The sequence below is a fragment of the Balaenoptera borealis genome (genome assembly GCF_965194805.1).
Source record: "Balaenoptera borealis genome assembly, chromosome: 6".
Lineage (NCBI taxonomy): Eukaryota > Metazoa > Chordata > Mammalia > Artiodactyla > Balaenopteridae > Balaenoptera > Balaenoptera borealis.
Window position 1 is genome coordinate 55,048,081 of NC_138863.1, and position 21,461 is coordinate 55,069,541.

Below are 21,461 nucleotides of genomic sequence, written 5' to 3' on the forward strand. Positions count from 1 at the left end.
GCTGAATAGGCCAAAGGGAGAGACACAGCCCTTCTAACTTACTATCTGGGTCTTCGAGAGGAACATCATTACAGGAGTCTGTATCTGAGAAGGTTCTTCGGCGCCGCTGGGAGAGTCGGTGAAGTGTAGACACTGTTTCTTTTATAGAGTGGCTACTCCTGCAAATTAAATAAAAAGCATTAACTTGTAAGGACTTCAACAAATGAAAACACCCTCAACTGCAGTTTTCAATGACTTCTCTTTAAATGAAAGAAGAACTATTTTAATACCCAAAGTTCTACTTCAGCAACGTTCTACTCCTTCAGAGGTCAGGCCACAAACAAGTCAAATCATTTAGAACCTAGTTGGTAAGCTGGAGAATACAGCCTCTGAGCCAAATTAAAAGGAAAAGAGGTACAATGAAGAAGTGATTTCTTTTATAGAGGAAGGTCCAGCTAGAGAGTAAACATATCAGATGGTTAACAAGTGTTTAAAAACTAAAAGTTATGGATTTCCCAAGTGCATGTATCTGGTGTCGTCCATAGCCAATCTAAAACAGCAGAGCAAAGGGGATGGGCAAGCAGTATGGGAGCATGCTAGGAGCCAACTCACTGACAGCAGCAAGAGCGGATAAAGATGGCAAATGGAGGCTAGAAAAACTAGTTTTAAAAAATCAGTCTGGAAAACCAGAAAACTAGAAAAATCAACCTAAAAAATTCAACCCAGAAGCAAATCACCACCACTCAACAGCACCTCAACTACCACTGGATGACAGCCCAACATTACTGTTCTTAATGACAACTTTGATTCATCAAAAAAATAAATAAAGTTTAAAAATTCTTATTATATCTTATTTAATAAGGTAGAAAGGATAAAATACAGGTCAAAAAAAAACTGTCATAAAGGTAAAAGTTTGTTAAAGGAATCAAGCTTTTACTTTTCTGGAAAATTCAGTTGATGAAACTCTTCATTCCCTGATAGGATTAGATACACACATCACTGGACTCCTCTCAGCACGTAATAGTTCAATCAATTATATAACCATCAGAGGGAAAAATAAAGTGACAAAATAATAAGGGGGTTCAGTTAGCACTTTTTTTTTTTGGTAGGCACTCAATAGATGTTTACTGAATGAAAGATTAGTTAAATTCTATAGTGCTTTACAATTTTCTAAAGTTTCACACATGTGATTTCATATAATCCTACAATAACCTTTTTTTCCCCCTACCCCTATATTAATGTAGAGAAATAAATGCTAATGTCACTATAATTTCATCATTTTCCAAAGACAACCATAGCAACTTAAAAGAATGTTACCTACCAAGATAAATAGCCTGGGATATTGGCAAGATCTAGAATGTAAATTTTTTAAATGTGTTGATATGAATATATACTTTAAAATATCAGTTTTTCTCTCTTTTCAGTAACACCTTAGCTCCTATTATAACAACAGCTCAGCATGAATATATGATGCTATAAAAAACTGTAGTAAAATAAGCCTAAGCTTGGAGCCTTAATACATCAAAAATGGATTTCTATTAACCATCACTGGATATAATCTACACCTAAAAAAGGTATGATAGCTGGCAAGGTGCTTACCTTGCTGACTAATTTATTCACTCATTTTTTTTCTTTACCTACTACCTACTGGGGCCAGGCCCTATACTAAGCACTAAGAGAAATAATGCTGAGCAAATCAGAACCAGACTCTGCCCATACAGAGTTTACATTCCACTTTATGTTAAAGACCCAAAGAATTTCCCCAAGTAGGTATAATTTTGAGAGAACTTGGTCAAAAGGAAAGGTTATTTTACCTCTCTGAACTGCAAGAACCAGGGTGGCTGACAGAACGCCTCATCTAGAAATTTAAAAAGAAAATAAGCATAATTCATATGTCAAGTAGAATAAGACAGCTCTAATATATTATTATCATCATAATTAACATAAATTTACTCAAAGAAAAAGATGGCTGGCCAAAAAATTTATTTTTTACAGACCCAAGTAATATTATTAGCACAATATCAAGCTTTCTCCCCAGTAATTATTAACTGAAATCTTTCTCAACACATACAAAAACAGGCTGGATTATTTTCTCAATATTAAAAACTAAATTTTATAATATATATATAATACATGTGTTTGTATAAAGATATAAAAAACAGTATACTTAACAAGTCCCCAAAAAATCACACTATTTGTGATGAAAAGGAGTATCTAGCAAGCCAGAAAAGAAAATAATCTAAGAAATGTCTCTCTCTTTTTTTTAAAGGGCAGAGCTTCTCCTTACCATTCATTATTCAGGTAGCTATTATACAGATGTTCTAAAGTGTGGTTTTCATGGAAAACAGCATTAATAATTCAAGTCTTTTAAGAACTCAGAAGAGGAACCCTAAGCCTCAAATAGGTTTCTAAAAACATACACATAAAATATAAATAAATAAATAAAATCTGAGTCAGCAGAGTATTAATAAATATGACAAATACGAAACATAATTTAGATCTAACTACTCCACCAAAAAAACAGAGGCAGCCAAGTAGATTATTTCAATGCTTAGCAAAGTAGCAAAAAAGCAACGTTTATATCAAAGGCTAAGGATGGTTGCTTTATATACAGGGGCTCAAGAGCCTTACAAGTGAGTCCAAGTCTAACAGTTACGTTACATAAATGCCTTCTACAGTTGCTCTGAGAAATCCCAGATGAAATGAGAACAATTATGACCCATCCAATTTGTAGTCCAAGGATATCTAATATGATTAAAATAAAGATGCAACTGGACATTAACATCTCCTTTAACAGAAATCACTTCCTTTAGGTTTACTCACGCAGCAACACCCCCACTACAATTATCTGTGGATCAAAATGACAATTGTTTAAACTTCTATGATGATTTGAAATATAACCGAATGCAAGTTAAAGAGGGACACGATGAGATAACCATATAAAGTAGTTATAAAGATCAAGTTAATTTTGGAATGCTCAAATTTTTCAGCTGTATTTTTCATTTACTCATGTCGTTAAAAAAAAAAGAAAAAGATTTCCTCTTGAAGACTGTCTGACCTTACTTTGCATGCTATGTGTCTCCAGAACTATTTACCGTAAGCCACAATTTTTGCCTTATGTACGAAGTAAAACGGCACAGTGAGGAAAAATAAGTGGCCCCTAACCAGTATTTCCTAGATTAACTTATTGGATTTCTTGTAATGTTTCTACTGATAAAAAGTTTTAGTTTAAAAGAGACAGTTATTATAGCTTCTTATACATAAAATACACATATGACCTCTCTGGACTATAGAACATTTATAACAGAAGGCATTCTCCTCAGAAGTTCAATGCAGATATTAGGCAGGTTTGAGGTGTTTTCATTATATTTGATTCTATAAAGTCCACCTTAAAAAAAATACAGTGTACCCCTTGTATATCAAGCTCAGGAACATAGCACTATACATCCATCTCAAAAGACCAGGACTTTTTGTTCAACTACACATGTTCTTTAGCAGTCCACAATAAACCTAAAATTGTTCTAAAAAGCAACACTGTCAAACTGTGTTCTACTAAACAACACAGTCCTCTGAGTTATTAAAAAATAAACAAAAGGGTTCAATCATCAAATAAATTTCAGAAACACTACACACCACGTCTCCTCAGAGATTCATAATACACTTAAGCATAAAAGAGGTTCTAAGAAGTCCTATGTCGGCGAAACCCAATTTGTTTAAGTTAACCTAGAACTTCCCAAACTAATCGGGCCATAAAACTCATTTTCATGGTACACCTATCTCAGAGGACGCTGTTGCTCCATCATAACTTATTTAGAAAACAATGATCTAGAGACTTCCCTAGAGGCGCGGTGGTTAAGACTCCGCGCTCACAATGCAGGGGGCCCAGGTTCGATCCTGGTCAGGGAACGAGATCCCACATGTGTGCCGCAACTAAGAGTTTGCATGCCGCAACTAAGAAGCCTGCATGCCTCAACTAAAGAGCCCATGTGCTGCAACTAAGGAGCCGGTGAGCCACAACTAAGACTCAGTTGCAGAGCAACCAAATAAAAAAAATTTTTAAAAAACACTTTAGGAAAATAATGATCTAAATAAATTTAGGTAATAATCTTTACTAATTCTCATATGACCAAATTTGCTGTGGTGAGTAAGAGAACCTCGGAATAAGTTGTACCCTATTATTTCTGCCAACAAATAGGTCTGCAGGTAATTGCTAAAATAGGAGCCAGGCGGCATTCTTCATTTCACAAAAGGGCTCACGAAAATAGTTTGATGAAAAAAACGTAAGGTTTCATCAAACCTCATTCTCACCTCCAAGTTCCCCACAGCATGCTAGGGCAAGTTTATTACCTTGAAAAGGACAACGAATCCATCACCCTTGGCAAAAAGAGTACTCACTGTTCAGAGTAATCAGAAGGTAAGAACTTAATGTTAAGGACCTAACATTAAACAGGTTACATCTACCTCTGATGTAAAAAACACTGTATTTTACAGATGAAAAAAATGAAGTCCAGAGAGATTAAGTAACTTGCCTACTTGGAAGGTTCAAATCCAAATGCTCACTATAAAATACTGTTTCCCCTGTAACATGTTGTTTCAAATCCCTTACAGCTCCTCTAAAGATTTACTTAATTTTATCCCCTTGTGAGTAAATCTTCACCCCATAGCGGTGTTTTTACCAAATAGAAGAGTGTCACAGCACCCACAGAGCACTATAATATTTTCCTGACACACTGGGGTAAATGGCATAGCCCTTCCAAGGGGAGGGCATCAGGACCTTGGCTCATGTTGAGCCCATCAGCTGAGAGGCTCCCATACAGAATCTGAGTACAGTAAAAAAAAAAAAATTCAACCTGTTGACTATTTCCCTCCTACTGCCAGTTTCCAGCCTTAAAAATAAACACAAAAACAAAACCACATGCAGTATCACTGGAAGAAAAACCAGAAATTCCAACCATTTGAACAGGAGAAGGTGACACAGGAGAAACTAAGGGATCCGGATGGCACAGCTGAAACATCTCGGGTTTAAACTTGGCATTCGCTATCTTCACACATTCCTCAAGCGTTGTGATGAATGTATTACACGTGGCACTAAGTAGAGAAGAGGCTTCATTCATGTTCTGAAAAATTACATGCAAAGAGTTGAACAGACTCACACACAACTACGTGGATTCATGCACCACCTTACCATCAAGTAATGAAACATTACCTTCAATGGATACCTTACTAGGTTATGCTCAAATCTGTTTAAAATGCATTACCTTAGAAAATTAAAGCAATGCATGAATAAGAATTATCTGTCTCTCAGGTAAACAATGTATGAAATTAGACTCCAAGAAAAAAATAACTCTTGTATTTAAACCAAGTATCATATTGAAAAACTGTGTACAAAAATTTATCTTAAATAAACCTAACCTAGACTGTAAGTTTCTAACTATCAGAATTCCAAAGGTAATCACAGCAGTGGAACACCATGAGGGTTACTGAGTGGCAGGTAGAATTCATGTCTACCCCACGCACGTTCTCCCATTTCTTCCTTGGTAGAATAAAAACTCCCAGTTCTTTTTGGGACAGCAGAGCGCCTTGCTCCTGGGAGATGAATATAGACTGATCTAAGCCAGTCATGTCTATTCCATGACCCTTTGTCAAATACTCATATTTCCTAGTTTTCATGGACCCAGACTAAAAAGATAATGAGAAGTCTGCTGGGGTTTCTGGAATTTTCATTCCCTGATAAAAGCAAAGGACAGCAAACTGAGATGGTCTCTCTCCACCCTGGCTACCCCACTGCCTCCTGCTTCTGTGCAAACTTGTAGTCACCTTGAAGGCTCGGGCATGAGGAGAAAAAACCAACACACCAAAAATGGCAGAGTGGAAGGGCAGAACAAGATTGGGTCCCCGACACTGTCCCTGAGCCAATGGAGCAGATGTAAGGGCACCTGCCTGCAGAGAGCCTGTGGTGAAACAGCAAGTGCCTTAGGGTTTAATGTACTTGCATCTAAAGGCAACCTACCTCACCTAAGAGTCCTCCCTAGTAGAAGAAGGCCACAGGAAAGTAGGAAGATTTCTTGTCCCACTTCTCCCAAGTTAGGCAAAAGGGGACGGGGAACCAGGCTGGGCTTTCACCCAGAGAGCAGTAAGGCTCACTGGTCCTACGTTACCAGAAAGAATGAGCTTATTTCATAGCCAGGTCCCGCAAATCTGAATTTTGATTCCTACATCACTGCTCTGAGAATGATTCTTTTTTTAAGTTAGTTTATAAAGCTAAATTATTAACCCTCAGTAGTTAAGCTAGGACCTAATTACAAAAGAAAGAGAACAGCAGTTGTCCAATGAACTCATGCAGTGAGTCTGGAGAACAAAGCCGGTAATGCTTCTTTCCCACCCCAACCACCAAATAATTAATTGGCTGCAAAGACAGGCCTTGATTCCTTGGAGAAATGTGCTGCTTGCTGCTTTAGTCTGGTTATACAGACATAGTCTAAAAGATCCTACAAACTTCCAGATAGTCTACAGTACGAAGAGGTCTGAATAGCTGAGAATAACTCATTTTGAAAATGCTTCTCTGTCATCTCATGTAAGAAGCTCACCCACCATGTGCTGCAAAGAATAACCAGACATGAAAGGATCATCTTGGATATACCTCTATGCTGGGAGATGAATGATTCTCATCATGGTGAACAAATTCTTGGATCGTATGAACTTGCTTCATTAGGAGGTCACAGTAGAGGCGAAGCTCAGACATTTTGGTTTTCAGAGATTCACTGGTTTCACTTATTTCTGAAAGGAACATATGCAAACATTCAATTAGGCCATTTTCATACTTCAGAGGCAAAACAACAAAATGGAATCATTAAAAAGTAAGGCAATCTCAGCCATCTTGGACCCTGTGGAGGCCTGCTGGGAACAGGACTTCTAAAACAACAAATATGTCTGGAAGGCTGTGGTCCAAGGCCATTTTTGCTGGCTATAAGCAGGGTCTACGGAACCAGAGGGAGCACACAGCTCTCCTGAAAACTGAAGGTGTATATGCTCGAGATGAAACTGAATTCTATCTAGGCAAGAGATGTGCTTACGTGTACAAAGCAAAGAACAACACAGTAACTCCTGGTGGAAAACCTAACAAAACCAGAGTAATCTGGGGAAAGATAACTCGTGCTCATGGAAACAGTGGCATGGTTCGTGCCAAATTCCGAAGCAACCTTCCTCCTAAGGACATTGGACACAGAATCCGTGTGATGCTGTACCCTTCAAGGATTTAAACTTACTGAAAAGTAAATAAATAAAAGTGTGGATTTGTTCCCTTGTAAAAAAAAAAAAAAAAATGTAAGGCAATAGATATGAATACCTGTAGCTTAAGAGGTGTGAGACCTTGGAAATAGAATATAAGGTTTTCCCTGAGGAAACATCTTCTCTCTAGATAGCTGGAAAAAACTGGCAGTCATATGTCTGACATCAAGTTTAGGTAGATTAATTTCCAGAGACAGGCTGATGACAATGAATGCCTTATACAGGATATTTCCATTCCATTACTCATCTTTAATTTGATAAGCACTTGTATTTCTTTTTTTGTGAATTGGCTTTTCTTGTCCTTTACACATTTTTCCAGTTCTGATGTTTGGTTTTTCTCTTAGTAATATATAAATTGATAAATTTATAATTTATAAAAGTTCTTACGCATTAAAGATAGCAATCTTTCATCCCTCCAAAATACTGCAAATACTTTTCAAGATCTGTCAGCTTTCTTTCAGTTTTCTTTATTGTATTTTGGTATACAGAAGTTCGTAACTTTTATGTAGTTAAAACTGCTCTATATAAACATTCATTTATTTTCTTCTGTTCCTTTCACAGCTTCGTTTTCACATAATACTGGTTTAAGAATTTTTTTTAATTAAGAGCCTATGTTCCTTTCTTTAATATATCCAGACAGACTAAACATCCAGCCATAATCTCAGCCACTCACTTACCAATACCTTCTAAACTAGATATGTAAGCAGCAGAGGAAGGAAAAAAAGTATACACAGTAGATCCTGGTGCTTCTCCATATTACTTGAGCCAGTGGCACTGCTTTGTGGTACTAGTCATGAAGCCCCTCTAGCCAGAGTAGATCAAAGCAGCTCTATCTGCCCATTTAACCTAACCTAAATTAATTTTTACCCAAGTTTAAGTCCATTCCTTCTTTTTAATTGTAGTAATATATATATATAATAAAATGTACTATTTTAACCATTTTTAAGTATACAGTTCAATGGCATTAAGTGCATTCACATTATTGTACAACCATCCATCTCCAGAACTTTTTCATCTTCCCCAACTGAAACTCTACACACATTAAACACTAACTCCCCTTTTCCCCCTCCCTTAACCCCTAGAAATCACCATTCGACTTTCTGTCTCTATGAATTTGACGACTCTAGGTACCCCACGTAAGTGGAATCATACAATATTTGTCCTTTTGTGACTGGCTTATTTCACTTAGCATATATTCAAGATTCATCAGTGTAGTATCTGTCAGAATTTCCTTCCTTTATAAGGCTAAATAATATTCCATTTTATGTATATACCATACTATGTTTATCCATTCATCTGTCTATAAACATTTGGGTTATTTCTACCTTTTGGCTATTGCGACTATTCATTCCCTCTTTTTTTTTTTTTTTTTTTTGATGTGGACCATTTTTAAAGTCTTTATTGAATTTGTTACAATATTGCTTCTGTTTTATGTTTTTTTGTTTTCTGGTCGCGAAGGCACATGGGATCTTAGTTCCCCAATCAGGGATGGAACCCGCACCCCCTGCATTGGAAGGCGAAGTCTTAACCACTGGACCACCAAGGAAGTCCTCATTCCTTCTTATCCTACCCTTAACCATACTCTATCTGTGATGTTCTTTCATATATCTGAAAACTGTTATAAATTCAATCCTTAGCCTTCATTTTTCAATAACCCATAATTTAGTTGTTTTCACTAACTTAAATAACTTCTATTGTTTTTTAATTATAAAAGTAATACCTACTCAGTGAAAATTTTTGAAAATCAAAAATATATAGGAAAAAAAACTGCAATCTCACTACCAAGATATAAATACTGTTATTATTTTCACATTATATCTGCATATAATTGAACTAATACCATAAATTATTTGCTTGGCTTTTTTTTTTCTTTTTGGCCACAGATGCGTAGCTTGCGGGATCTTAGTTCCCCCACCAGGGATTGAACCCAGGGCCACGGCAGTGAAAGCGCCGAGTCCTAACCACTGGACCAACAGGCAAGTCCCTTGCTTTGCTTTTGAATGAGCAATATCTGTAGCTGGTAAAGTCAAAAGGTACGGTCAAAGGGTATAAAGTGAAAAGTGAGTCTCTCCCACAAATTCCCTTTCCAAAGGTAACAACTTGACCAATCCTTACATACCTTTCCTAAGCCGGCCAAGGAGTGGCTATGTAATTCTGAATCCTGCTTTTTTCAATTAACACTTAACTTTGGGCATTTTCTCACATCATTAAAATTCCTTGTAAACATTTTACTGGCTACATAATATAAGCCTGTGAAAGCACTATATAGTTTACTGAACCATTCCCCTAAATTTAAATTTCTTTGGGATAAATTACTATAAGTGAACAGGACAATCTACATTTATGTTTAAGAAAATATTCTCACCACAAAGGAAAAATTTAGAGTTACCTTTTTCTTTTTTAGTCCTAGTATCAGACAAACAGGCTTTGGAGCTCCCCAGAGCAACCAGCCACCTTTGTCTTTCAGCTGCATTCACTGCCTTCATGTAGAAATGCTGCTCTCCTGGAATGATTAATTCCATTCTTGTGTTGTCTGCCGAATGGACTACGATGATAAACAAAGGGGAAATACAGTCACGGACTCAAGTAGTTTGTGGAGAATCAAATCATCACTTACACAGTATTAGATGTTTCAGACCTAAAACAACAAACTCTGATTCAAGAGGCAGGCAGTGCCACCTCCTTAAGGGGCTATCCAGGGGCACCCTCCAAGCCACCATTCTCACATATACCCAGGCTGGCAGTGGTGTCAAAGTGGTGGTAGCATATGAACAGAAAACAACAACAAATTAACTACTGAAAAGTGAGATCTAAGAACTCCCTCCCCTGGGGCCACCGGTACCCCTGTCACACTTATCACACTCTTTTTTACTAATTTCTTTGAAAGCAGTTTGTGTTTTGGTACACCGCCCACCCCCCACCCAAGCCTAGGATAGTGCCTGGCATAAAGTGCAATAAATGGTAACTAAGGTAACCTTCCATCAGAACAGCAGTCCGCAACTAATGAGCATCTCATAACCACCTGGAAAGCCTAAGTGTTTTGAAAATCTCCTCTTCCCCTCCACCCTCCTCCTCCTCTCCTACACACACCCCCATCTTGGATCTCTGACAAAAGAGAGCTAACCATATTGTATGCTGAGCCAATCCTAAATCTTTGTTGTAAGATTAATTTGTGTTACATTGTCATTAATCAACAAATATTTACTCTGCTCAGAGCAGTGCTGGTAGAGGGGAAGACAGGAGAGGAGAAGAAAGGTGTCTTTGCTCTAACAGAAGGAACAATTTTATCCAGGAAACAAACCGATACACTAAAAATAAAACACCTAAACATTGAACTCTTTGGTACAGAGACTTCATGTGTGATTATAATGAAAGGTAAGAAGAGGCAGGAAGTTAAAAAGTCTTCAAGAAGAAGGATTTGACAACAGCAGAACTTGGTTAAGAGAAAAACAGCACAAGAAAAGGCCTAGATAAGGAACTAAACACAATATGTACTGAGGATATCAGGAGACAGGCCTAAATAGAGCCTTGTGTTGGATTACAAAGTAATGATATATTCGTGAATAAACAAGCTGAGTGGAGCCAAATTATGACGGGCCCTGAGTGTCTGGCAGAAGCCCTAATTTAGATGATTAATTACTGAAAACATTGACCAGATGCTCAGTGTACTATGGCAAATAAGTGCCACAAAAACTTTGCTATCTTATTATTCTACTTATATAGACCATTCTATATAAGTAGATACAGATTGTAAAATATATGATCATGCAACAATCAATGATGGGCGCAAAAAATTTTTGGCTAGGATAAAGCTACTGAAATCCCAAAGCTCCAAGAGTAACTCTTTTTTGCTACTTGCTAATACTAGTGAAAGCACCAATAGCTACCTTAAAAGAAAACAATGCTCTAATTTCCAAAGATGTTGCTACAAAATGAAACTACAATAAGATTTAGTTTCATTTTTAAAAATACCAGAATTTATGTGTCAGTCAAGGGTTGTCCTCTCCAAAGTAGTTACCTGAGAAGGCAACAAACTTAAGAACAATGCTCCCAAAACATCAAGCTCCTAGGAAAAAATAAATTAAGACCTCTACATGCAAAACTGCAAAACATTACTAAGAGAAATCAAAGACCTAATTAAATACAGGAATATACCATGCTAATGAATCAGAAGACTCTTGTCAAGAATACACTTCTCCCAAAATTGATGTATAGATTCAATGTAACTCCAATCAAAATTCCAGCAGGTATTTGTGGAAATTTATAAGCAGATGCTAAAACGTATAAGGAAATGCAAAGGGCCAGTATTAGCCAAGACAATGCTGAAAAAGAACAAAGCGAGAAGAGTTAGGCTATCAGATAGTAAGAAGTATAAAGTTAAAGAAATCAAGATAGTGTGATATTGACACAAGGATAGAAAAACAGGCCCATGAACAAAAGACAGTCCCCAAAAAACCCACACATACATGGTCACTTGCTTTGTGATGACCTTACAGTGCTATCGGTGAAAGGTTGCTCTTTTCAATAAATGGTGCTCAGTCAACTGGAATCTTGACTCCTACCTGACACCATATATAAAAATGAATTTTAAAAAGGAACGAAATTGAGTCATTTGTTGAGACGTGGATGGATCTAGAGACTGTCATACAGAGTGAAGTAAGTCAGAAAGAGAAAAACAGATATCGTATATTAACGCATGTATGTGGAACCTAGAAAAATGGTACAGATGAGCCGGTTTGCAGGGCAGAAGTTGAGACACAGACGTAGAGAACAGACATATGGACACCAAGGGGGGAAAACCGCAGTGGGGTGGGGATGGTGGTGTGCTGAATTGGGCGATTGGGATTGACATGTATACACTGATGTGTATAAAATTGATGACTAATAAGAACCTGCAGTATAAAAAAACAAACAAAACTAATACTAAACTTTCATTGGGTTATTTGTATGGAAATAAGTTAATATAAATGCTTCAGACATTACATGAAATTTCTAAAAATCTTATATGTTCTGGTATAATGTTGTTAAGTCATAATTCTAGTTATTACTTTAAAATGTGTATCTCAGAAATAAAAAAAAAAAAAAATGAATTTTACGTCAACCACCAACCTAAAATAGACCTAAATATAAAAGGTAAAACAATAAACCTTCAAGAAGATTTCTTAAATAGGACATAAAAAGTTCTAATTAAAAAAATTTTTGACAAATTGGGTATTACTGAAATTAAAAACTTCTGTTCGTCAAAAGATACCATTAACAGAATGAAAACACAAACTACAGATCAGGAGAATTATCTGCAATACGAAAACTCATTCAGACTATACGAAGAACTCCTACACATCAATGTGAAGGATAGCCCAGTTTAGAAATTGCGCCAAAGACTTGAAAAGGGACTTCAAAAGAAGAGGATGTTCAAATGCCTAATTAATATCTGAAAAAAAACTCAACATCATTAGTTATTGAAAAAAATGCAAGTTAAAACCACCACGAGAGGGACCTCCCTGCTGGCGCAGTGGTTAAGAATCCGCCTGCCAATGCAGGGGACACGGGTTCGAGCCCTGATCCGGGAAGATCCCACATGCCGAGGAACAACTAAGCCCGTATGCCACAACTACTGAGCCTGCGCTCTAGGGCCTGCGAGCCACAACTACTGAGCCCGCATGCCACACCTACTGAAGTCCGCGCGCCTACAGCCCGTGCTCCGCAACAAGAGAAGCCACCGCAATGAGAAGCCTGCACACCAGAACAAAGAGTAGCTCCCGGCTTGCCGCAACTAGAGAAAGCCGGTGCGCAGCAACGAAGATCCAACGCAGCCAAAAATAAATAAATAAATAAATTTAAAAGTGATTCAATCCATTAGTGTTTAAAAAAAAAAAACCACCATGAGATTGCACGAGGTACAGTAGAAGAATTCAAAATCTTCAAATTGCTAATAGTAAGCTTTGGCAAGGATGAAAAGCAACTGAAACTCTCATACTAGTTGAAAAACAAATTGGTATGATTACTTTGGTAAACAGTTTGGCATTATCTGAGACAAAAAGTCTCTCCTTGATCAAACTTGTTGGGCTCTTCTGAACCCTCTGCTTGACTAGGCCCAATCTGGGGCTTCCGGCTCTGTCCTAGTAGAGTCCACTTTTAGCAAACATCCTGCTAAGTCAGTTTAGCCAGAATCCGCCCCCCTCAATATCTGATCACCCTCCTTATCTGACCAAATTCCACTTCCCACCACCCCCAAGTAATATCTGATCACCCTGACCTGCCTCCAATAAGAACCCTGTTAGGTCTGTTCAACCAGAATCCCCCTTTACCTCTGAAGTTTCCTCCTTGCAATTTTCCATCCACTGATTCCCCCATCCCACTCCCTGCCACTCTGTTCCTTGGCTATAAACTTCCACTTTTCCTTGTTGTATTCAGAGTTGAGCCCAATTTCTCTCCCTTACTGCAAAATTCCATTGCAGTAGCTCCTATACCTATTCTAATAGACCTGAGTAAAGTCTGCCTTACTGGGTTTTTTTAATAATTTTTTTTTAATTGAGGTATAGTTGATTTACAACATTATACTAGTTTCAGCTGTACAACATAGTGATTAAAAATTTTTATAGACTATACTCTACTTATAGTTATTATAAAATATTGCCTACACTCCCTGTGCTGTACAATACATCCTTGGAGCTTATTTATTTTATACACGGTAGTTTGTGCCTCTTAATCTTTTACCCCTATCTTGCTCCTCCTCCCTCCCCTCTCCCCACTGGTAACCACTAGCTTGTTCTCTACATCTGTAAGTCTGCTTCTTTGTGCCTTACTGTTTTAACAAAATTCAAGAATAGTAGTTTCTTTAATATCTGTTAAAGCTGACTGTATGAATATTCAATGTCTCCCTTAGCAATTCCACTCCAGTTCTAGATATATACTGAACAGGAACGCATATATATGTTCAACAAAATAAATATATGAGAATGTTTATGGCAGCTTTACTTATTATAGTCCCAAAATGGAAATAAAATGGAAAAAACAAACAAACACCCATCAATACTAGAATGGAGAGCCAAACTGTGGGACAATCACACAATAAAAATATTACACATCAGTAAGAATGGTGAACTGTTACAAAGAACAACATAGATGAATTTCACAAATATGTTGAGTTAAGCCAGACACAAAAGAAAACATTGATTTATTCCATTTATATAATATTCAAAAGCAGGCAATACTTAAATATGGTGATAAAAGTCATATTAATGGTAACCTTTTAGAGAGATTAGTGGCTGAGGTAACATGATTATTATCCCAGCATCTAGAATGCTGATAATATTCTAATTCTTGATCTGGGTGGCGATTACACAAGTGTATTCACTTTGTAGGCATTCTTAAAGCTGAATATTGAAGATTTGTGCCCATTTCTGTATCTTATTCGTTAAACAAATAACAAGGACAACAAAAATACTGCCATGGCTTGAAAAAGTGCTAGAGTCGCCTTAAGAATTCTGCCACTAACAGTCTTTTAAATATCCTCAAGGTTGTCAAATCTTTAAACTTTGAATATAGTTTGATTTCTGACAAGAGTCAGAATCTCATTTGGAATCAAATATGAAGAATAAGATGAGATAAAACCATTATTTTTTTTTATATCTTTTTTTTTTTTTTGGTCGCAGTGCGTGGCATGTGGGATCTTACCCCAACCAGGTACCAAACCCTGTGTGCCCCCTGCAGTGGGATCACAGAGTCTTAACCACTGGATGGCCAGGGAAGTTCCCACCATTTTTTTAAAAAATAAAAATTCATGCTTTGAATGTGCTTTTCTTGTGTGATTTATAAAAATAAAACAAAATTACACCTCATATAGTTCAGGGAATATGCAAGTAACAATGTTGAAGTGTTTCTATATCTTATGTAACCATGACCCCCTGCAGGGTTTAACACACCCTTCTCTAGTGCTTTATTTTTTCCTTCAATTCTCTTTGAAGAATTCAATACTTTTCATTACCATTTTGTCTGATTTCTCCTACCTACTTGCACCCCACATATCCCAACCACACACACAAATGAATCAATGGTCCATGAAACCTTCCTTCATGAAAATTACAGCATGACTTACTGCTTTTTTCTCCCCTTTTGAAAAAGCACAGTATGGAAAAGGAGTGGGGAAGGTAACTTTACAGTAGAGAAATCTGACAGACACTACCTCAGACAGGTGGTCAAGGTTAATGTCAAGAGTGATATGTCAGCTCTCTCAGGTCCTCACTTCCAGGATGACCAAGAAAAGAAGGAACAACGGTTATGCCAAAAAAGGGCCATGGCCACGTACAGCCTATTCACTGCACCAACTTTGCCCAATGCGTGCCCAAGGACACCATTAAGGTCATTAATTAGAACAGTAGAGGCCGCAGCCATCGGGGACATTTCGGAAGTAAGTGTCTTCGATTCCTATGTGCTTCCCCACCTGTACTTACATCGAAACTACATTACTGCGTGAGTTGTGCCAGTCACAGCAAGATAGTCAGGAATCGTTCCCATGAAGCCCATCCCAGATGGACCAAACACTCCCACCCCAGTTTAGACCTGCGGAAGCTGTCCCATGACCTCCACCGAAGTCCATGTAAAGAGCTAAGTCCTTATAGACTGAAAAAAAACCATCCTCTCCAAAAAAAATATTAAAATGGTAATTATACATTGGAAAAAAAATTGGTATATCATATTGATAGCATGTACTCCTGATATGATGTGATCTTCCTCCCTAAAACCCATAACCCCAGTCTAATCATGGGAAAAACACCAGACAAATTCCAATAGAGGAGCTTCCTACAATATTCCTGACCAGTACTCCCTGAAACTCTCAAGATCATTAAAAAAAGAAGAAAAAGAAAGGAAAAACATCTCTATTACCCAGAAGAGCTTATTTCCAATTCAGCAAAGAACCAGAGTTTATGACTCTGAGTTCATACTTTATCAAAAACCTACTGCACTGGCCTCATCATCTTTAGAGTTCAGCTTCCAATCTTTACAACACGTTTCAATGAAAATGAAAGAAAACACTTGTAGACTCAGCATGGACACTAAAGTGGCATCCACAAGAAATTGCTTTTTCAAGTCCACATTGGAAGACTAGCACTAGTACTTCGAATTTCAATTCAAAGTATATTTATAGAGGGAGAAATATCAAAAACTGTGCCTAACAATGCTAAGTGCCACTTCTGAATGCTAAGGAGATAAATGGCATTAGAAGATTCCTTCCTGGTTAGAAATGCTTTTCTCCTCTTTTTGCAGCACGCCGAAGAACCCTTTACTTACCTAACTACTAATTCAACTAATTCCATATATTCACTTACCTTTAATTTCACAAACTGCCATCTTTATACTTCCTTTGCTCCCTTTGCAAACATCATCTTGTGAATCATAGTAGGACAGGATTCCATTATCTAAAACAAACCAACGAGGCTGCCAACCTACAAAGATCATAAATAACAAAATAGCAATAAAAAAGTACTTTAATCACACAGAAAACTATGATCACAAAATTTACCATCCATGTCATTCCTTGGCTGTAAACTAACATTCTGACAATGAAATTCTTAACTGCCAAGATCTGCCCAAAATACTCTTGCTAGGAGAGGATCTAGGAGAAACCTCTAGATCAGAATAAATATGGGGAATAATACCTTTATTCTGGCTTACAACCTTCTCATTAACAACCCATCAGACCCATCTTCAAAAATAGCCCTACACACAGAATGCAACACAATTGCCCCTTTTTTCCTAAGGGAAACAGAGTCAGGTTACAACATAATGGAAAAAGCAACGGAAGACATGGATTCTAGCCCTAGTTTTGCTATCATTCTTTGTCCCAGGTTGAATAACCTGAGACAAATCTTTCATCCCAATAAATATCAAAAATTCCCAGCCTCCAAAATGAGTGGAGTGAACAAGAAGACCTCTCAGGTGCCACCTAGCCCTCTCATTCTGCAATGTGGCTTTCCTCTCTCCTATGAAATACTCTGCCTAAGCCAACTCCCTTGCACACAGTGAGTGCTGGAAGAATTACAGCCTCTCACACAGAAGTTGCATACCCTGTGGTGAGAGCACGGAGCCACCACTCCTCTCTCCTTGCCCTGCTGTTGCACAGCGCAGGCAGAAATGCTAGAAATTGAAATCATTCATTTAATTAGCATTGACTCAATGACTACAGCACACAACTATCACAGACTTGGCTCTAATGCGAAGCTGGGGGTGATGATGGCTTTCCTTGAAGCTCAACTCCCACTCTTGCAAGCCAAACTCAGTGTTCCCTGAAATCTTATCAAGCATGCCACTAATGTGCAATAGTTCACTGATTAATAACATGGTGACCATGCTGGAGGCAGTGCGACTGCCCTTGTTCTTTCTGTGACTGTTAAATCACCATTCAGCCTGGTCACTGTAGACACTATTTGCTATATTAATCGGTTCAGTTTTTCTGGGCCAAACAGTACCAAGACAGTGACAGACAGGGGAATCATTCTTACATCCTGATATAGACCCAGGATTTACCTCCCCAAAAGGCTTTACCTATAACACTCTTGAATGACAATGCTGAGTCATCATAAAAAGATTAACAGCAGGGAGTGTGATAATACAGTTCAGAGGGATGGATATCCAAAACCAAGTTTCAGAGGCTTGGAAAATTCTTTTTCATGAAACTCTATATTCCTTAATGAGGTCTAGCAAATTAGAAGGTAAGTTCTTCTGGTACATGAACTTTAGCTTGTTCATCACTGAATTCCCAAAACCTGGGAAAGGTGCTTGGCACACAACAGGTGCTAAAAAAAAAATGTACTTCTCAAGTGACTGAATGAATGAATGATTACAGAAAACTGAGATATTGCCTGTTACCCATGAGAGTACAGATACGCAGTATATCCAGTATATCCATAATGTATTGGGCATGCATAGAAATGATGAAAATGGTATTTTTCCAAACATTCATTCACCTTGGCAAACAAATTATAAGAAGGTTATGGTGAAAATACACTCCTCTACCCCCAGTCTAGTGTGCCTACAGGACAAATTGTGGTTTTGTAAGCCTGCATTATTGTGATTCAATATCTCTTTAAAATAAATATTGAGCAAAATGATTCATTTAGAATTTGTACCAACTTGAAAAGTGACTATAGTTAAGTATATTAATCTAACTAAGACTGTTAATGATCTCTACATACCTCTTTGAAGAAATATTTAATAAAACAATCTCTAATTGATTCACACATATATATAAGGGCTATATCTGTGGGAAAAAAATCATAGGTATTCCCTTTTCTAATACCTTTTCAAAACACACATTCTTTTTTATCTCAAACTACCAAATGTTACTGAAATTCTTATTCTCTACAAAGGATTCCTAAAGAACACTGTCATCAAACTGGAAGGTTCCTTAAAGATCACTTAGTATGAACAGCTATTCATCCTTTTGACCTAAGATGAACTAAAAGTAATAATCAGCATGCCATTGAGCCAAATTTAAATTTTAAAAATAGAATTCTTCCAAACAAAAGATTTCATTTCATCAAGCTTCTACACCGTATACTAGCAGTTAACTTAAATGCTCTGCAAAGATTAAAACCTTAAGTACACAACGTTAAAAGCTCAACTAGCTGGTGCTCAGCGACAGGAGATGAGAAAGAGGGCCACTAAGACCACACTTAGCTCCAGGAATAAATTTTGACTCATCTTAGTAATCACCCATTGCTCTGGGCTATGCATAAGATCCTCACATGACCTCCCAAGACACTGCGCGCTTACAATGTTTGCAGTGAGATGATCATCTGCGTCTCAAAGCATAGTAACTACCATCTCAAAGTTAAACTAAACAGTATAACTGTTCTCACAACAGCCCATGTGAAAATGCCTAATAAAAAAAATTTGCCTCGTTTTTTAAATGTTTCCTGTTAAAACATACCAGTTACAGAAATAAAGTGTTTGACATTTTAATGCAAACAAAACATCCATGTATCATAAATGTTAAAGCATTCGCTGCTATAAATCTGTCTTTAACATTCCAATTAATCAAAAAAACAGAGACAATTGTAGCTCAGTGCTTATGTCTTTAAGTGTTTATATGCAAATTTTGCACAAGGTCAGATGGACACTAGTTGAATGTCTGATACAATTACTAAGGGGTTCAATACTTTCGCCAGAGTGAACAAGTGGGCAGCAAATCAAGATTGGCCTATTACACTAAACCAAGAAATCTGTTTGCTATTTAATCTTACTTTAAATCCACTCCCCTTCCTCTAATTTGGTGAGATCACAGAATTCTGGAGTTGGAAGACACCTTCAGGATAAACTAGTTGATCACCCCGGCCCTATGAGACAGATCTTGAGAGAAAAAGTGACTTGTCCTTACTGTTAGCTGATGGCAGAGATGGGACTACAACTCAGATTTAAGGCTCTTTTAATAAGCCAGACTGCTGGTGTCATGGAAAAGGGCCCTCCCCTGCTGGTCTCTCATTTCTACAGAAACACCTAGTTCTTTGGAGTTCTTCCTTTCAACCCACTTCATGAGTAAAACTGACTTGCCTGCTCCACCTTCTGTGTCTTGCACTTTCTCCCACAATTTCTCACACACTTACCTGAATACCAAAACATAAGGATAAATCATTGACAATCAACCCCTAAGAGAATATAATCTGGCAACAGCTTCCAAAATCTTGCTTGCTATGCTTGAACAACTTCAACGAGAGAATTTTTAAAATAAACCGTGTCGCTAAGGAAAATTAAAAGAAACAGTGAAAAGATTTCCTAAAACGAAATCTTGATTTTAAAGGGCCCATTACAGTCCTATGCCCCAACAACTCAGTTATCAACAAAATGCTGAATTAAGTGTGAGTAAAGGCAGAGACTGCAACAACACACGTAGAGTGACTAGGAATGGTTTCGGGAGCTACAGGAGAAAACAGAAGTATTATTACACGGGCAAAGAAATGGTCAGGTGCACTTCCCACCCTCAGGATGGTGCGCAGCCTCGAACTGTCCCCTGCAGAGGCCAGATGGGCACTTACAAGGGACAGAGAGCGATTAAGCCCGGGAACCAGACAGAGCCGATTCGCTGTGAGGGTCCCCGCCGGCCTGGAGGAAGGGAGGAGGAGCCCCTTACCCGCCTTCTCCGCAGCCTCCCCGCCTGAGCCCGTCCAAGTCCTCTCCCCGCCGCCCCCCGCCCCCGCCACCGCCGGTCAGCCGAGCCCTCATACCGGTGAGATAGTTGGTCCACTTGTACAGAACTCCCTCCATGCTTCAGAGCCCGGCGCCGCGCATCCTCCTGGCCCGGCGCCGGCCGCGGTGAAGGGGGAAACGCGGGGCCTGGGCAGCCCCTCCCGGCCCGCCCGGGCCCCTCCCCGGGCGCCCCCAGCCGGCACAGAGCAGCCCTCAGCCCGCGCGCGCTGCCGGGACGTGGCGGCCCTCAGAGGCCGGGACGGCGGCCGCCGCGTGGTGCTTGGGGGCCTTGAGACATCCCCGGGCGAGCCCCGGCGGCGGCGGCGGCGGCAAAGTCGGGACAGCGGCCGGCCTCCCGCTCGCGCTTCCACCGCCCGGCTGCTCCCTTCCGCGCCCCGGCGCTCCTTCCTCCTCGCCCGCCTTCCTTTCCCCGCCCCGGTCTCTCGTTTGTTTTCATTGACCCCGACGTCGCTTTCACTTCCTGGATGAAAGGGGCCGGCTCGTCCCGGGAAACCCCTCCCCGGTGGCGGGGCTGGAGGAACGGGCGCGGCCTGCAGCCACTCCGCCGAGCCGGAGGCTGCGCGAGCAGGGCGGGCCAGAGCCGTGACTCCTCCTCATCATCCCACAGGCCCTCGGCTGGCAGCCCTGGGCGCCAGCTCTCACCCCGGACGCTGAGACCCGGACCGACGGCCCCCCCGGGGCCTAAGCCTCAGGGCCCAGGACCTGCGGACTCGGACCTGGCTGCGTGCGCAGCCCCCGGGCCGACCCGAGGACGAGCCGCCCCCCCCTCCCCCACCCACGTCGCACTCGTAGGCCTCTCAGGTTTTCCTGTAACTGAGCCTCAGGTCTTTCTGGTGGTTGTTTTTTTTCAAAAAAAAAAAAGCCTCCTATTTATGTTTCCTTCGTATCCTTCTCCCATTCAGGGGGTCCGAGAAATTATCTTCTAGGAAGTCAGTGTGCCATTGAGAGCCCTCCGGCAAGGAACCGCGAGGGGCCCCAAGGAACTGTCA

The 21,461-nt window shown here is 39.3% G+C and overlaps 1 protein-coding gene and 1 pseudogene across 2 annotated transcripts in view; one reads left to right on the forward strand and one right to left on the reverse strand.

The window, feature by feature from the left end:
* Positions 1–20,922, reverse strand: part of PLEKHA3 (pleckstrin homology domain containing A3) — a 38,590-nt gene extending 17,668 nt beyond the window's left edge. Inside the window, exons 1-7 of the mRNA XM_082395667.1 lie at positions 20,490–20,922; positions 16,596–16,712; positions 9,656–9,811; positions 6,620–6,756; positions 4,932–5,096; positions 1,794–1,837; positions 43–158 (exon numbers count right to left, since the gene is read on the reverse strand). Coding sequence (XP_082251793.1) covers positions 43–158; positions 1,794–1,837; positions 4,932–5,096; positions 6,620–6,756; positions 9,656–9,811; positions 16,596–16,712; positions 20,490–20,529 — 775 coding nt within the window. The 5' untranslated portion in view covers positions 20,530–20,922. The remainder of the gene's footprint in view (positions 1–42; positions 159–1,793; positions 1,838–4,931; positions 5,097–6,619; positions 6,757–9,655; positions 9,812–16,595; positions 16,713–20,489) is intronic.
* LOC309630429 (large ribosomal subunit protein eL33 pseudogene) lies at positions 6,827–7,277 on the forward strand (annotated as a pseudogene). Its single transcript has one exon. The product of its transcript is annotated as a large ribosomal subunit protein eL33 pseudogene (transcript).
* Positions 20,923–21,461: the final 539 nt, after the last annotated feature.